Source organism: Neofelis nebulosa, chromosome 7 (assembly GCF_028018385.1).
Source record: "Neofelis nebulosa isolate mNeoNeb1 chromosome 7, mNeoNeb1.pri, whole genome shotgun sequence".
In the NCBI taxonomy this organism is placed as follows: Eukaryota; Metazoa; Chordata; class Mammalia; order Carnivora; family Felidae; genus Neofelis; species Neofelis nebulosa.
Window position 1 is genome coordinate 85,518,467 of NC_080788.1, and position 13,261 is coordinate 85,531,727.

The 13,261-nt window shown below is 39.3% G+C and overlaps 1 protein-coding gene across 2 annotated transcripts in view; it reads left to right on the forward strand.

The window, feature by feature from the left end:
• PRORP (protein only RNase P catalytic subunit) overlaps positions 1-13,261 on the forward strand; it is a 133,294-nt gene that overhangs the window by 117,256 nt on the left and 2,777 nt on the right. For both annotated transcript variants that reach the window (XM_058738803.1, XM_058738802.1), the window contains one exon: positions 11,181-11,329. In XM_058738803.1, coding sequence (XP_058594786.1) covers positions 11,181-11,329 — 149 coding nt within the window. The remainder of the gene's footprint in view (positions 1-11,180; positions 11,330-13,261) is intronic.

Here is a 13,261-nt window from a genome sequence, read left to right on the forward strand (position 1 = left end):
CTGCGCCACCCAGGCGCCCCACAAGTGCCTTCCTTTAATACCCATCACCCATCTAGCCCATCTGCCACCCACCTCCATCCATCAACCCCGTTTTTCTCTGTTATTAGGAGTCTCCTGTAGTTTGTTTCCCTCTTTTCTCTTTTTTTCCCACTTCCCATCTGTATATTAGATCCTTTAAAGAAAACTGTCCACAGCCAAGTGCAGGAATTTCAACTTTCCATGATTCCTGAAGAGCTGTTTACACTTACTCATTTCACACGTTGAATATTACCATCAGAAGCTGCCAGGGAATGATACTGGGTGCCTTATCCACTGGGCTCCAACTAGCTGAATAGAATTGGGGATGGGGTGGGGCGGGCGTCTGCTCTTAACTAAGGCTAATATAAGTAAATACATCTTCTCACCACCACCCCCCATTCTCCCCCCCGCCCCCCCCCCCCCACACACACTAATACATTAAAAGGAGAGAGGTAGGGCTGAAGGTGGAGAGGTAGGTTGAGGAAGGAAACATACTTCAGCACTAACATGCGGCCTCCTGGGACCCCTTATCAAATTGACCCCTGGTGGTTTCCAAAAGTCATTAGAGGGGAGAAACATTGCCAGAAAGAACATGCCGTGAAAGCCAGATGGTTTTGAGATCCTTGCTCCAAAGATCTTTCCATATAGAAGTTGTATGTGAGTTGATGTCATTTTACATTTTTATTGATGATAACTTGATAGATAAATGTTCATAATACTGTTGAAGATAGTGGGAGGGGGAGTGAAGAGGGTGGGAGGTAACTTATTTCACATTTTAAAAATAAAGCAATCTGAGTAATAAATAAAATAGGAATTTGAAATTCCTGACTCAGGCCAGAACCCCCAAACCACAGATCCTATATTGATAAAAATTTGGAATGAGATCTTCAGTAGTAAATAGGGAGAGCGATATTAGATGACTGATGTTTTGATGATGGTTCCACCTGTAAGTGCCTTTGGACCAAATTCGGAGCAAGGGATTATCATTACCCACACTGGCCTTCTCACTCAGCCAGGATGCTGCCTGCTGAAAATCTCCCTACTGTGCCAACTGCTGCTGCCTCAAGGCACTCCCAGCTTCCACCCTCTTCTGGGTTTTTATGCTGTCTGGCTTGCTCTGTGAGTCCGAGGTCAGCTCTCACTCCTAATCTCACACCAGCTGTATCTCCTCCGTGTCTCTGCCCTCAAGCCTCTTGCTCTACCCTCCCCACCATCCTGCTGCCAGTGACTCACCTCCTGTCGCACACAGAAAATAGAAACTGTCAGGAGGAGTGACCTCACATTTCAACATACACACCACACACATACATAGACGAACCACATGGTCAGGCCAATTTATCTATGCTCAAATCCATTTCAGTTCTAGAGGTGTTCTCTCTTTCTCTCTTGCCTATTCTCTGGATTCTCTTACTGCTTTCTCAGGAAACTTGTTCCAACAATTATCCTTTCTGTGCCTTGTATCTTCATCCTTTACCTTGCCGCTGACTTTTTCTGATCAGGATATAAATATTCTCAAGTCTGTCTTTAAAAAAACAAAATCAAATACCTCCTCCCTTCAGAATGAAGCTTCTGGAGGTTGGAAGTTTTGAAGAGACCACACAACATCGTTTCTGAAATGAAAAAGCAGAATTGTTATTTTTGGTAAACAAAATACAGATATGCTTGTAAAACAGAGTCTCTCTGGAAAAAGCAAACTGTAACCTTATGTAATTTAGGAAACCAACTGAAATCTCACTCCTGTCCCCGTGGCTTCCTCAAAATGACTCCACGTTGCAGGCCACACTTTGTTGTCTCTATAAGCACTGATACTTAGCCTCTCCTTTCTTCTGAAAAGCTCTTGATAGTCTGAGAGACTTCTGTCTCCTGGTTTTTCTTTATCTCTCTGACCATTCCTCAGTTGACATTAAATTCTTATCATTCTAGCCTTCAAAAAATAGTATTCTTCATATTTCATCCTCAGCTTTATTCCTTTCTCTGTCTGTATCCTTCCTGTTAAACCTCTACTCCATGATGCCTTGAAATCTTTATCTCCAGCCCAGAGCCCCCTGCTAGATAGTAGAGTCACGTAACTGGCTGCCCACTGGATATCTCCCACCTGGGGATATGATGAGCTTTTCTTCTCATAGACCCTGTCTTGGTACTAACATTTGTCCAGTTGTCCCAGTCTTCCTTGGTTTATCCCTCTCCTCATTTCCACAGGTAATCAGTGACTAAGCCTGATCAGTTCTGCTCCACTAACTCTACTAACTTAGAAGGCTCTCTTCTCTCCAGCTTTACTGCCCATGCCTCAGTTCTCATCTCTTACTTGACTTACTGCAGAAACCACCCCTACTTGATCTCCTAGTCTAGCCTTCTCAAAGTTCACAGTTTTGATCTAACTTGGTAGTCATATCATGCTCCTGTTTTAAATTCTTTGTCCCCCCCCCCCCATTGCTTTCAGGTGGGAAAAGATTCCTTATCACAACTTACAAGGACCTTTGTGAACTGACTTCTACATTTATTTCCAGCCTTATTTGTGGCATTCCTCAGGTCATCCCACACCTTTGCTTGAAACACATTTGACAGCTTGCAGTTCCTTGAATTCGGTGTACGAATAAAGAGCTTCCACCTTCAACATGCTGCTCCTTGTCCTTGGAAATTCCTATTCCATGCCTGGATAATTCATCTGAAACCTCAGCGGTCACTTCCTCTGTGAAGACGTCCCTGACCACCCTCCCTACCCTCAGTGTGATTTAAGTGCCCATCCCTTGTGCTCCCTCTTAGACTTATTCAATTCTGTTAGAATCATTTGACTGTAAACTCCTGGAGGTTAGGGATTACTGTGTCTTTATATCTGTATCTCCAGTGCCCCCTGTTTATTGATTGACAGAGAAGTTCTCGTTCATGTTCTATGAAGGAACTGGAGTTTCACATACACGCACATGAGTACACACCAAAAAAAATCCTTGAGGGGCGCCTGGGTGGCGCAGTCGGTTAAGCGTCCGACTTCAGCCAGGTCACGATCTCGCGGCCCGTGAGTTCGAGCCCCGCGTCAGGCTCTGGCTGATGGCTCGGAGCCTGGAGCCTGTTTCCGATTCTGTGTCTCCCTCTCTCTCTGCCCCTCCCCCGTTCATGCTCTGTCTCTCTCTGTCCCAAAAATAAATTAAAAAAAAAAACGTTAAAAAAAAAAAAAAAAAAAAAAGAATTAAAACAAAAAAAATCCTTGAGTTTGGTTGACTCTCTAGATCCAACTAGTAATTTATAACAAAAACAGAGGACTGGAGAATATGTTACATGATACCATAGGGATGCGGTCAGCAAAATCTAAGTACAGGAAATACTATAAGACAAACAGCCACATTTCTGTAACTGCAGTCAAGCAATTGTAATATATGGAGCTTTTTTAGATCCTGATTTTTTTTTTTTGAAAACTGTAAAAAAAATCATGAATGAGAAATATGAATAGTGTATATTTGACATTAAGGAATTATTGTTAATTTTTTAGATGTGATAATGGTATTGTGTGCTTATTTTTAAAAAACAGTCCTTATGTTTAGAAGTATATTCTGACATATTTACAGATGAAGTGATAAAATGTCTGGGATTTGTTTCAAAATAATATGAATGGGAGAATAATCTGGGTGGGGATATAGATGAAATTGGATTGGCCATAAGCTGATAATTATAGAAACTAGTGACAGGCACACAGTAGTGTGATCATATTTGACTGACTTTTGTTTATATTCTTAGATTTCTATAATAAAACTTTCATTGTGGCAAAACATACACAACACAAAATTTATTTTAACCATTTTTATAGTTTCTAGTTTTTATTTAAATTCCAGTTAGTTAATGGGACACCTGAGTGGCTCAGCCGGTTAAGCATCTGACTTCGGCTCAGGTCATGATCTCGCCATTAGTGATTTCGAGCCCCGTATTGGGCTCTGTGCTGATAGCTCGGAACCTGGATCCTGCTTTGGATTCTGTGTCTCCCCCTCTCTCTGCCCCTCCCCGACTTGCACTCTGTCTCTCTCTCTCAAAAATAAACAAACATTAAAAAAAAATTAATAAATAAATAAATTCCAGTTAGTTAACATTTAGTATAATTTTATTTTCAGGATAGAATTTAATGATTTCATCCCATACATATAACACCCCACTTTAACCTTTTTTTTTTTCTATTTTAACCATTTTTAAGTGTACAGTTCTGTGGCATTAAATGCTTCACGTTGTTGTCCCATCATTGTCACCATTCATCTCTAGAATGTTTTCATCTTCCCAAACTGAAACTCTGTACCCGTTAAACAATAACTCCTCATTTTCCCCCACCCCTACCCCCTACAATCAGTATATTTTCTGTCTATGAATTTGACTACATACGTCACATAAGTGGAATCATACAATATTTGTTCTTTTGTGTCTGGCTTAATGTCTTAAGTTAACGTAATGTTAACGTAATGTCTTCTAGGTTTCTCCATGTTGTAGCATGTATCAGAATTTTATTCCTTCTTAAAGCTGTATAATGCTCTGTTGTGTGTATATACACGTTTTGTTTATCTTTCCATCTATTGATGGACATTTGGGTTGTTTCCAAAACTTTTTCCAGAAGGTATCTGATAATAACTATTCTCATATATAAGGTATACTGATTATAGTTATCTTGCTGAAGAACTGGCATAAAACTAATTTCTGTAGACATCAGATCCCAAAGGCTTGAGAGTTTTTGAAGACCTACAGTCCACACAACCCAGGAAGCGCAAGAGACTGCAGGGGGTGATGTATAAAGTTAAGAATACGGAAAGGAAGTTACACTTGCAGTTTAGGATTACTCAGAAAAACTCTTGGTCTCATTGGCCTCTACCACCTCCCAGGCAGCTTTTCTACTTCCTGAGTATCCCTACGCAGTTATTTCTAACAGATGTGGCCCTGCCAAATGTATTTTTACCCTAAGCTCAGGAACTACCTTTCAGCAATTTTATACCAAAAATAAGTGTCACTTACAAGTAAAAAAAAAACAAAACAAACAAACAAAAACCTTTTATCTGTTCCTGTAGGAGATAAACCAAATTAGAATGGAAGCCAAACCAGAAAGTGTTTGCATCAAATATTAGTCTGAAAATTCTTCTTCTTCTGGTTTTTGGAAAATTATCCTTTAGACATCCTAAGGAGCAATGGGGTTGGGCGGGGGGTGGTGGTGGTGTTGAGATCCAATCTCTGGTTAACCTTGAGATACCCAGAGAAGTTCTAGAATCAATTTGGAATTTTGGATACTCTCCAGAAGGAGCCATACTATTTATTTTGTTCTATTATGTGGCTCAGATTCTAGATTACTTAGACAAACCCAGAACTATCCCTTACCATCTCATTCATGGTTTTCCACATTAGAACAGTCCAGAGTGGATTGTGGCTTCTCTGGTCATGACTGTCCTGAGTTTAAGAAAACCCTTCCTTATCTTTCTTATCTAAACTTATTTCCTGCTGATAGTCTCAGGAAAGGATTGCCTTTTATATCTTATACTGACCATCCAGGATGCATTGGCTATTTGTCACATACCCGTTTGTCCTTAGGAGCCCCGGTTTGTTTTGGTTCAGAGGTTTTGTTTTATTTTGGCTTTTTTGTTTAACTTCTTATTTTGAGATAATTGTAGATTCATATACAGATGTAAGAAATAGTGACAGAGATCCTGTGTATCTTTTACCCACTTTCCTCCAATGGTAGCATCTTGCCAAACTATATTATCACAACCAGGATATTGACCTTGATACAGTCAAGATAGAGAACATTTCCATCACCACAAGGAACCCTCTTGTTTCCTTATTATAGCCATACCTACTTCCCTCCTGACCTCACCTTCTCTTTAGCCCACAGCTGCCACAAATCTGTTCTCAGTTTTTATAATTTTCTCATTTCAGACATGTTATGTAAGTGGAATCACACAGTACATAACCTTTTGTGTTTGGCTTTTTCCCCTCAAATAATTCTTTGGAAATCAATCCAGATTGTTGCATATCAATAGTTTGTTCCTTTTTATTATTGTTTAGTATTCGATGATCTAGATGCACCAGTTTAACTGTTCACCTATTGAAGGACATCTGGATTGTTTCCAGATTTTGGCTATTACAAATAAACCTAAGTAGTTAAACATATGTGTACAAGTTTTTATGTGAACATATGTCTTCATTTCTCTGGGATAAATGCCGAGAAATACAATACCTTGGCCATGTGGTAGTTCCATGTTTAGTTTTACAAGAAACCGTAGCTAGAGTGGCTGTACCATTTTAAATTCCCACCAGCAATATGTGAGTGATTCAGTTTCTCCTTGTCCTCACTCACCAGCATTTGGTGTCATTACTATTTTTTATTTAGCCATTTTGATAGGTATATAGTGATCCCTCATTGGGTTATAATTTGCATTTCCCTAATGGCTAATAATTTTGGATATCTTTTCATGTGCTCATTTGTCATCTGTGTGCATTCCTTGGTGAAAGTTCTTTGGGTTTTGTTTTGTTTTAAAAAAATTTTTTTAACATTTTTATTTGTTTTTGAGAGACAGAGAGAGAGAGCGCGCATGGGCAGAAGAGGGGCAGAGAGAGAGGGAGACACAGAATCTGAAGCAGGTTCCAGGCTCTGAGCTGTCAGCACAGAGCCCAACATAGGGCTCAAACCCATCAACTGTGAGATTATGACCTGAGCTGAAGTCAGATGCTTAACTGACTGAGCTACCCACGCGCCCGTTTTGATTTGTTTTTAAGTAAACTTTACCCCCATTGTGGGGCTCAAACTCACATTACCAAGATCAAGGTCACACGCTCTACCACCTGAGCCAGCCAAGCACTCGAAAAGGTCTTTGTTCATGTTTTATTTGGATTATTTGCTTTTTTTTAACTGTTGAGTTTTGAAAGTTCTTTATATGTTCTAGATATCACTTCTTTGTTGAATATGTGGTTTGCAAGTATTTTCTCCCAGTCTGTAACTTGTCTTTTCATCTTTTTTAACAGGACCTTCCACAATGCAAACAGTTTTAATTTTGAAGTCCAATTTATCAATGATTCCTCTTTTTTTAAATTTTTTAAAAAGTTTTATTTATTTTGAGAGCGAGGAAGGGAGAGAGAAAGCATGAGCAGGGGAGGGGCAGAGAGAGAGAGAGAATCCAAAGCAGGTTCCATGCTGTCAGCGCAGAGCTCAATGCAGGGCTTGAAGTCACGAACTGTGGAATCACAACTTGAGCCAAAATCAAGAGAGTCAGATGCTTGACCAACTGAGCTACCCAGGCACCCGCAAAGATTCCTCTTATAGACAATGTCTTAGATGTCAAATCTAAGAACTCTGTGTAGATCTCTGGTCATGAAGATTTTTCTCCTAGGTTTTTTCCCTACAACTGTATAGTTTATGCTTTATATTTAAGTCCATGATCTTCTCTGATTTAATTTTCTGTATAAGGTGTGAGATTTAAATAGAGGTTCATTTTTTACTTATCCAATTACTTCAGCACCATTTGTTGAAAAACTTACCTTTCCTTGGCATATTTATATGGGTCTATTTCTGGGTCATCTATTCTGTTCTATTGATCTATATGCCTATCCCTTTACCAATATCACACAATGTAGATTACTTTAGCTCTGTAATAAGGCTTCAGATGAGGTAGACTTATTCTTCCCACGCTTTATTATTTTTTTCTCAAAACTGTTTTAGCTGCTCTTCCTTTGCCTTACCCTGTAAGTTTATAATAATCTTGTCTATATCTACAAAAAAAAACTTGCTGGGATTTTGATAGGAATTGCATTTAAAACCCATATATCAATTTGAGGAGAGTTGACATCTTTACTGTCTTGAGTGTTCCAATCCATGAACATGGATGGTGTTGTTGAGTTCTATATACTTGCTGATTTTCTGTCTGGGTCTTCTCTCAGTTGTTGAGAGAGGAATATTAAAATCTCAAACTATAATTATGGATTTGTCTGTTTCACTTTTGCATTCTATCAGCTTTTGCTTCACATATTTTGTAGCTCTGTTGTTTGGTGCACACACATTTAGGACTGCTGTGTCTACTTGGTGAATTGATCCTTTTATCACATAATGTCGCTCTGCATATCTGGTAATTTTCTTTGCTCTAAATTCTACTTCATTTAATATTAATGTAGCCACTCTGGCACTCCTTTAATGAATCTTTGCATGATTTAACTTATTCCATCCTTTAACTTTCCACTAGCCTATATTTTTATATTTAAAATGAGTTTCTTTTACGTAGTATATAGTTGGGTTATGTTTTTTAATCCACACTGCCCGCCTCTGTTTTTTAAGTGGTGTATTAAAACCCTTTGTATTTCATGTCCTTATTGAAATGTTAGGATTTATGCCTGCCATTTTATTTTTTGTTTTATATCATCTCTATTTTTTTTTCTGTTTCATTTTTCCTGCCTTCCTATTGGCTACTTGAACTTTTTTATAGAATTCCATTTTTATGTATCTGTCCTGGGTTTTTTACTGTGTTTTGTTTTTTAATATATAGTGTGTTTTAGTGTAGATTTTTAATGGCTGCTCTGGGAACTGCATGTATATATGTACACACACACACACACACACACACAATACCACAGTCTTCTTGTGTCATCATTGTAACAAGTTTTCTGTCTTGCTGGATGGCCTCTTTCCTGGTCCTTGGGCTATAGAAATTGGGCCTTTCTTGGGGTCTTTTTGTACCCATTGGCATTTCTGGGTTGCCAGCTTCTTCACTCTAAGTCTAGGATATATGAGTCAAAAAGAATATACAGGGAACTCACGATGTCATTCTTCATGCCCTCAGGTCCCTAGCCAGTCTGCTTTTTTCTCTGTACCTTTCACAGTCTTCTTTTTTCTAATTTCTGATATTTTTCTTATGTGCAAAATGCGTATAAATTTCATTTTATGGTATTTTTTTTAAGATTTTATTTTTAAGCAATCTCCACACCCAGCATGGGACTTGAACTCACAACCCTGAGATCAGGAGTTGCACATACCACGGACTGAGCTAGCCAGGTGCCCCTATGATGTATTTTATATTTTAGATGTGTTTGAAAACATTTTGATTTTTAGAAACATCAAACTTTCAAAGTCTTTATATGTTTGTTTTGTAGAATGTCTGGGCTTTTTAGTAGTACTTTAGAGATAGGGAAAAGTAGATTTACTTCCATCTTCCAAGAAGTGGAAATCCCCCCCAGTTTTATTTTTGATCTAACATAGAATTAAGGTAAATTTTCTTTTTCTTTACTATTCTGAGTATACCTGTGACTCTGACCCAGCCCACTGGATCTAGCCTTGGAATTTACTGCAGAGGAAGTCTGCTCATGGCTAGACTGTCATAGAGTTTCAGGCCAGTGCCTTTATTCTGTAAACTCATCTTTCTTTCCTGTATCTTTCTTTTATTCTCTTTTGTTAGCATCATTTCAGAGAGCTGCTGCTACTACAGACCTCTAAGCCACAAGATGGTGCCCCAGAGCAGTTCAAGCTAATCCTTTTCTGTTCTTCCCTGGGCCCCTCTTTTTAACTTAGTATTAGTAAACTCAAGGCCATTTATCTAAACCAGGGTATAGTAGTAAACTAAAAATATAAAGCAATAATCCAATGGAAATTCATATGGAAAATTTTAAAACTAATTGTCATTCTTCTTAATGAATCCAGTTGCCGTTTTATAATTGAGCTCACTGAAAATAATCTGTAATCTCAGCATAGCTTTAAGAAAGGAATGTTATGGGTGCCTGGGTGGCTCAGTTGGTTAAGTGTCCAACTCTTGATTTCAGCTCAGGAGCCCCAAATTGGGCTCCACATTGAGCATGGGCCTTCTTGGGATTCTCTCACTCCCTTTCTCTGTCTCCCCCCTGCTTGTTCACATGCTGTCTGTCTCTCTCTCAAAATAAATAAATAAACATTAAAGGGGCGCCTGGGTGGCGCAGTCGGTTAAGCGTCCGACTTCAGCCAGGTCACGATCTCGCGGTCCGTGAGTTCGAGCCCCGCGTCAGGCTCTGGGCCGATGGCTCGGAGCCTGGAGCCTGTTTCCGATTCTCTATCTCCCTCTCTCTCTGCCCCTCCCCCGTTCATGCTCTGTCTCTCTCTGTCCCAAAAATAAATAAAAAACGTTGAAAAATAAAAAAAAATTAAAAAAATAAAAAATAAAAAAAAAATAAAATAAATAAATAAAGGGATGTTATAAATGCATTCTAAAGGAGATGCACCTCTCAGTATCTTTTGAGTTCTTTTGAATCAATGAACCAAACTTTCTTATAGTGTAGATGTTTGCTTTTAATTACTAGCCTTTTAAAATTATGGCTTATAAGATTATATAAAAATGCATGAAATAAAACCACTGGTAAATACATATTAACAATCTTTGGGTGGGGAACAAAAATTGACAGATCTTTGGAAAAAAGAATTTCAGTGAAAGGTATCAGTCTCCGCAGAATCATGACATGGAAAAGTTGGCTGAAAAGATGCAATCTATTCCAGCCATATACAAACTTACAAGAAAAAAAAAAAGTAGAACACTTTGTTCACTTTATTCAAGTGACAACTTATGCAGAATACCTATGTATAAATGTACCAAAGCTGAGCTTGTTTTGGTTGAAACAGGGTTGGGAGTATAGGAACTAAACCCCATCCTCATTGAACCTCTCTGTCTCTATCCCAGTGGACTCTGTGGAACACACTTTAAAAACAATTCATTTTGGGGGCGCCTGGGTGGCTCAGTCGGTTAAGCGTCCGACTTTGGCTCTGGTCATGATCTCACTGTTTGTGAGTTCGGGGCCCTGCGTCGGGCTCTGTGCTGACAGCTCCGAGACTGGAGCCTGCTTTGGATTCTGTGTCTCCTTCTCTCTCTGCCCCTCCCCCACTTGTACTCTGTCTCTCTCTGTCTTTCAAAAATAATTAAATGCAAAACAACAACAACAACAACCTATTTTGTCTATGCTTAGGAACCACCCACCCCCCCCCCACCAGACCCAATGTAATGTAGCCTGACCAGTAGGCTACAGTTGTAACAAAGAAGCATTTGCTTCAGGCTTACAAAGATGCAGAATTGTTTTAAGGAATGTTTTCTCACCCCTTACCAGAAAAGAGTGTTTCACCATTGAGACTGCCAGGTAGAAGAATCACTCCACTTACTTGACATTCTTCTCTTGGCCCTTTTGGGGACTGGCTTTGTGTTTTTTAGCTCTTGCATGTGGTCTCTCAACTAGCCAAGCAGAATCTGCAGCTGCTGGTCTTGGGCCGAAAGCACATGCTAACACAGCACTCCAGGTGGAGAAAGGATGAGATGAAAAAGGTGCAGAAGCAAGCCAGCTGCTTCTTTGCTGACAACATGTAAGTACTGAAGGCACTAGGTGAATTACACTAGGCTTCCATCATCTGCTTGTTAGTTACCTATTCTTGCCATTTTTAAAGTGCATGTGTCTGAATGTATATATGTACGTATATTCAGCCTCATTCTAAAAGAAGATTTGAAGCAGCTTACAAAAATATACTTTCTACAGTGGGATACATTTAAATGGATGAGAAAATAAGGATAAAGGAGAAATAGGAGGGAGATAAAGTCAGAAGTGAGATGAGTACACAGAATGCATGCCATAAGGTCCTACACAGATCATTTAACCAATATTGTATAAATATGAGCACCCTCTGTGTTCTTGGAAAACAGCAGTCGTTCATTGAGTGCCTGCCTTCTTGGGATGCAAATAGGTAAACAAATAAAAAGGTCATGTAATTCCAGGCAGTGATCAATGGCTAGGAAGACAATAAAGCAGAGTAAATAGATTAAAAAGGATTAGGTAGGGGGTAGGTCAGAGGGTAGTAGATGGGGTGGTCAGGAATAGCCTTTTGGAGGGGGCAAAACCAGAGGGAAGGAGTCATTTGAGAAAATGGGGGAGGGTGGATGGAAGAACATATGAAGCAGAGGGAACAGCCACTGTTCAAAAAGCCCTGAAGCAGGAATGTGTTTGACATGTTTGAAGAAAGCAGACAAACTATTGTAGATGAGCTGTAGCAGCAAGAAGGAAAAGCAGGAGGTTCTGGACTCAGAAGGAAAGGACCATAGTACAGAAGACCTGTGGACTCGGATAGGCAAGCGAGGAGCCTGGAATTTATTCTAAATATAAAGGGAATGTTGCTATGAGCCACAGCTTCTCAGGAATCCAAAGAAACATGGAAAACATGGTGAGTGACAAAATGGTACAGTGTCCATAAAGAAGAAAGCAGTTAATCAGGAGGGGCACAGACCCTCAACAGGACGTGTAAACTTTTAACATACACTTAGTTTTACATCCGATTTATGCTGACAAAAGTTTATTTTTAACTTTGCCTGGATCATGTGTGTACCTCAGTCCTGGGTATAGGTTTCATTATGTTGAATGTGGTAGCTTCAAGATTTGTCAGTATTCCCCAAATCATTTATTCCTAAAAAGGTAAAATGACTCTCTGTGCATGGAACAGGGGGCTAACCCCTCGTTCAAATCCCAAACCAATCCCTTTTTCCTTAGCTAAGTCCTTTTATGTATTCATGGGAGGGGTTGCTTCTTTGTCTCTGTGAGTAGAAGACAATAATAATACTCTTCACACTCAATTTAGGCAGCATCGGATAGACTAGAGGAGCACAGGCTTGGGAATTAGTCTACCCAGATTCATATCAGCCCTGCCACCTCCTATCTGGGAAGATGTTTCCCTCTGTGTCTTCGTATATAACCCCCATGGGGTTTCTGTGAAGATTAAGTGAGATAATATTTGTAAATAATCCATGGAAAACTGTAGCAGGGCACCAAGTACTTGGAAAGCATATATGTAAGTGCCATCATCATCACTTTTATTTTTCTTAGGTGGAGGAACTGGATAAATGCAGTGTTACAACCAAGAAGCTTGTTGGAAATTGGTCTCATGCTTGGTTTGGGGCTTGTGTTTATTGTGTCTGTTAAAGTTCCAAACCCAGTTGTAAAGATTGATTCAGTGACCTCCTGTGGCTTTGGATTTGAATATTTAAGTTTTTAACATTAATTCTATTTTCCACTAATGTACCAAAGAAGCCTTTTCAAACAGATACTGTACTATAAGAGAATAGTATAGTGAATCTCCATGGAAGTGTCACCCAGCTCCAGCAATTACTATCATTTTTCTGATATTGTTGCATATAACCCCCTACATTTTTTCTATTTTTCTTTCCGCTCTCTTTTTTCCTGGAGATTTTTAAGGCAGATAGATTCTAGTCATTTATCATTTCATTTGAAATAGTTGAGTATAAAATAAACT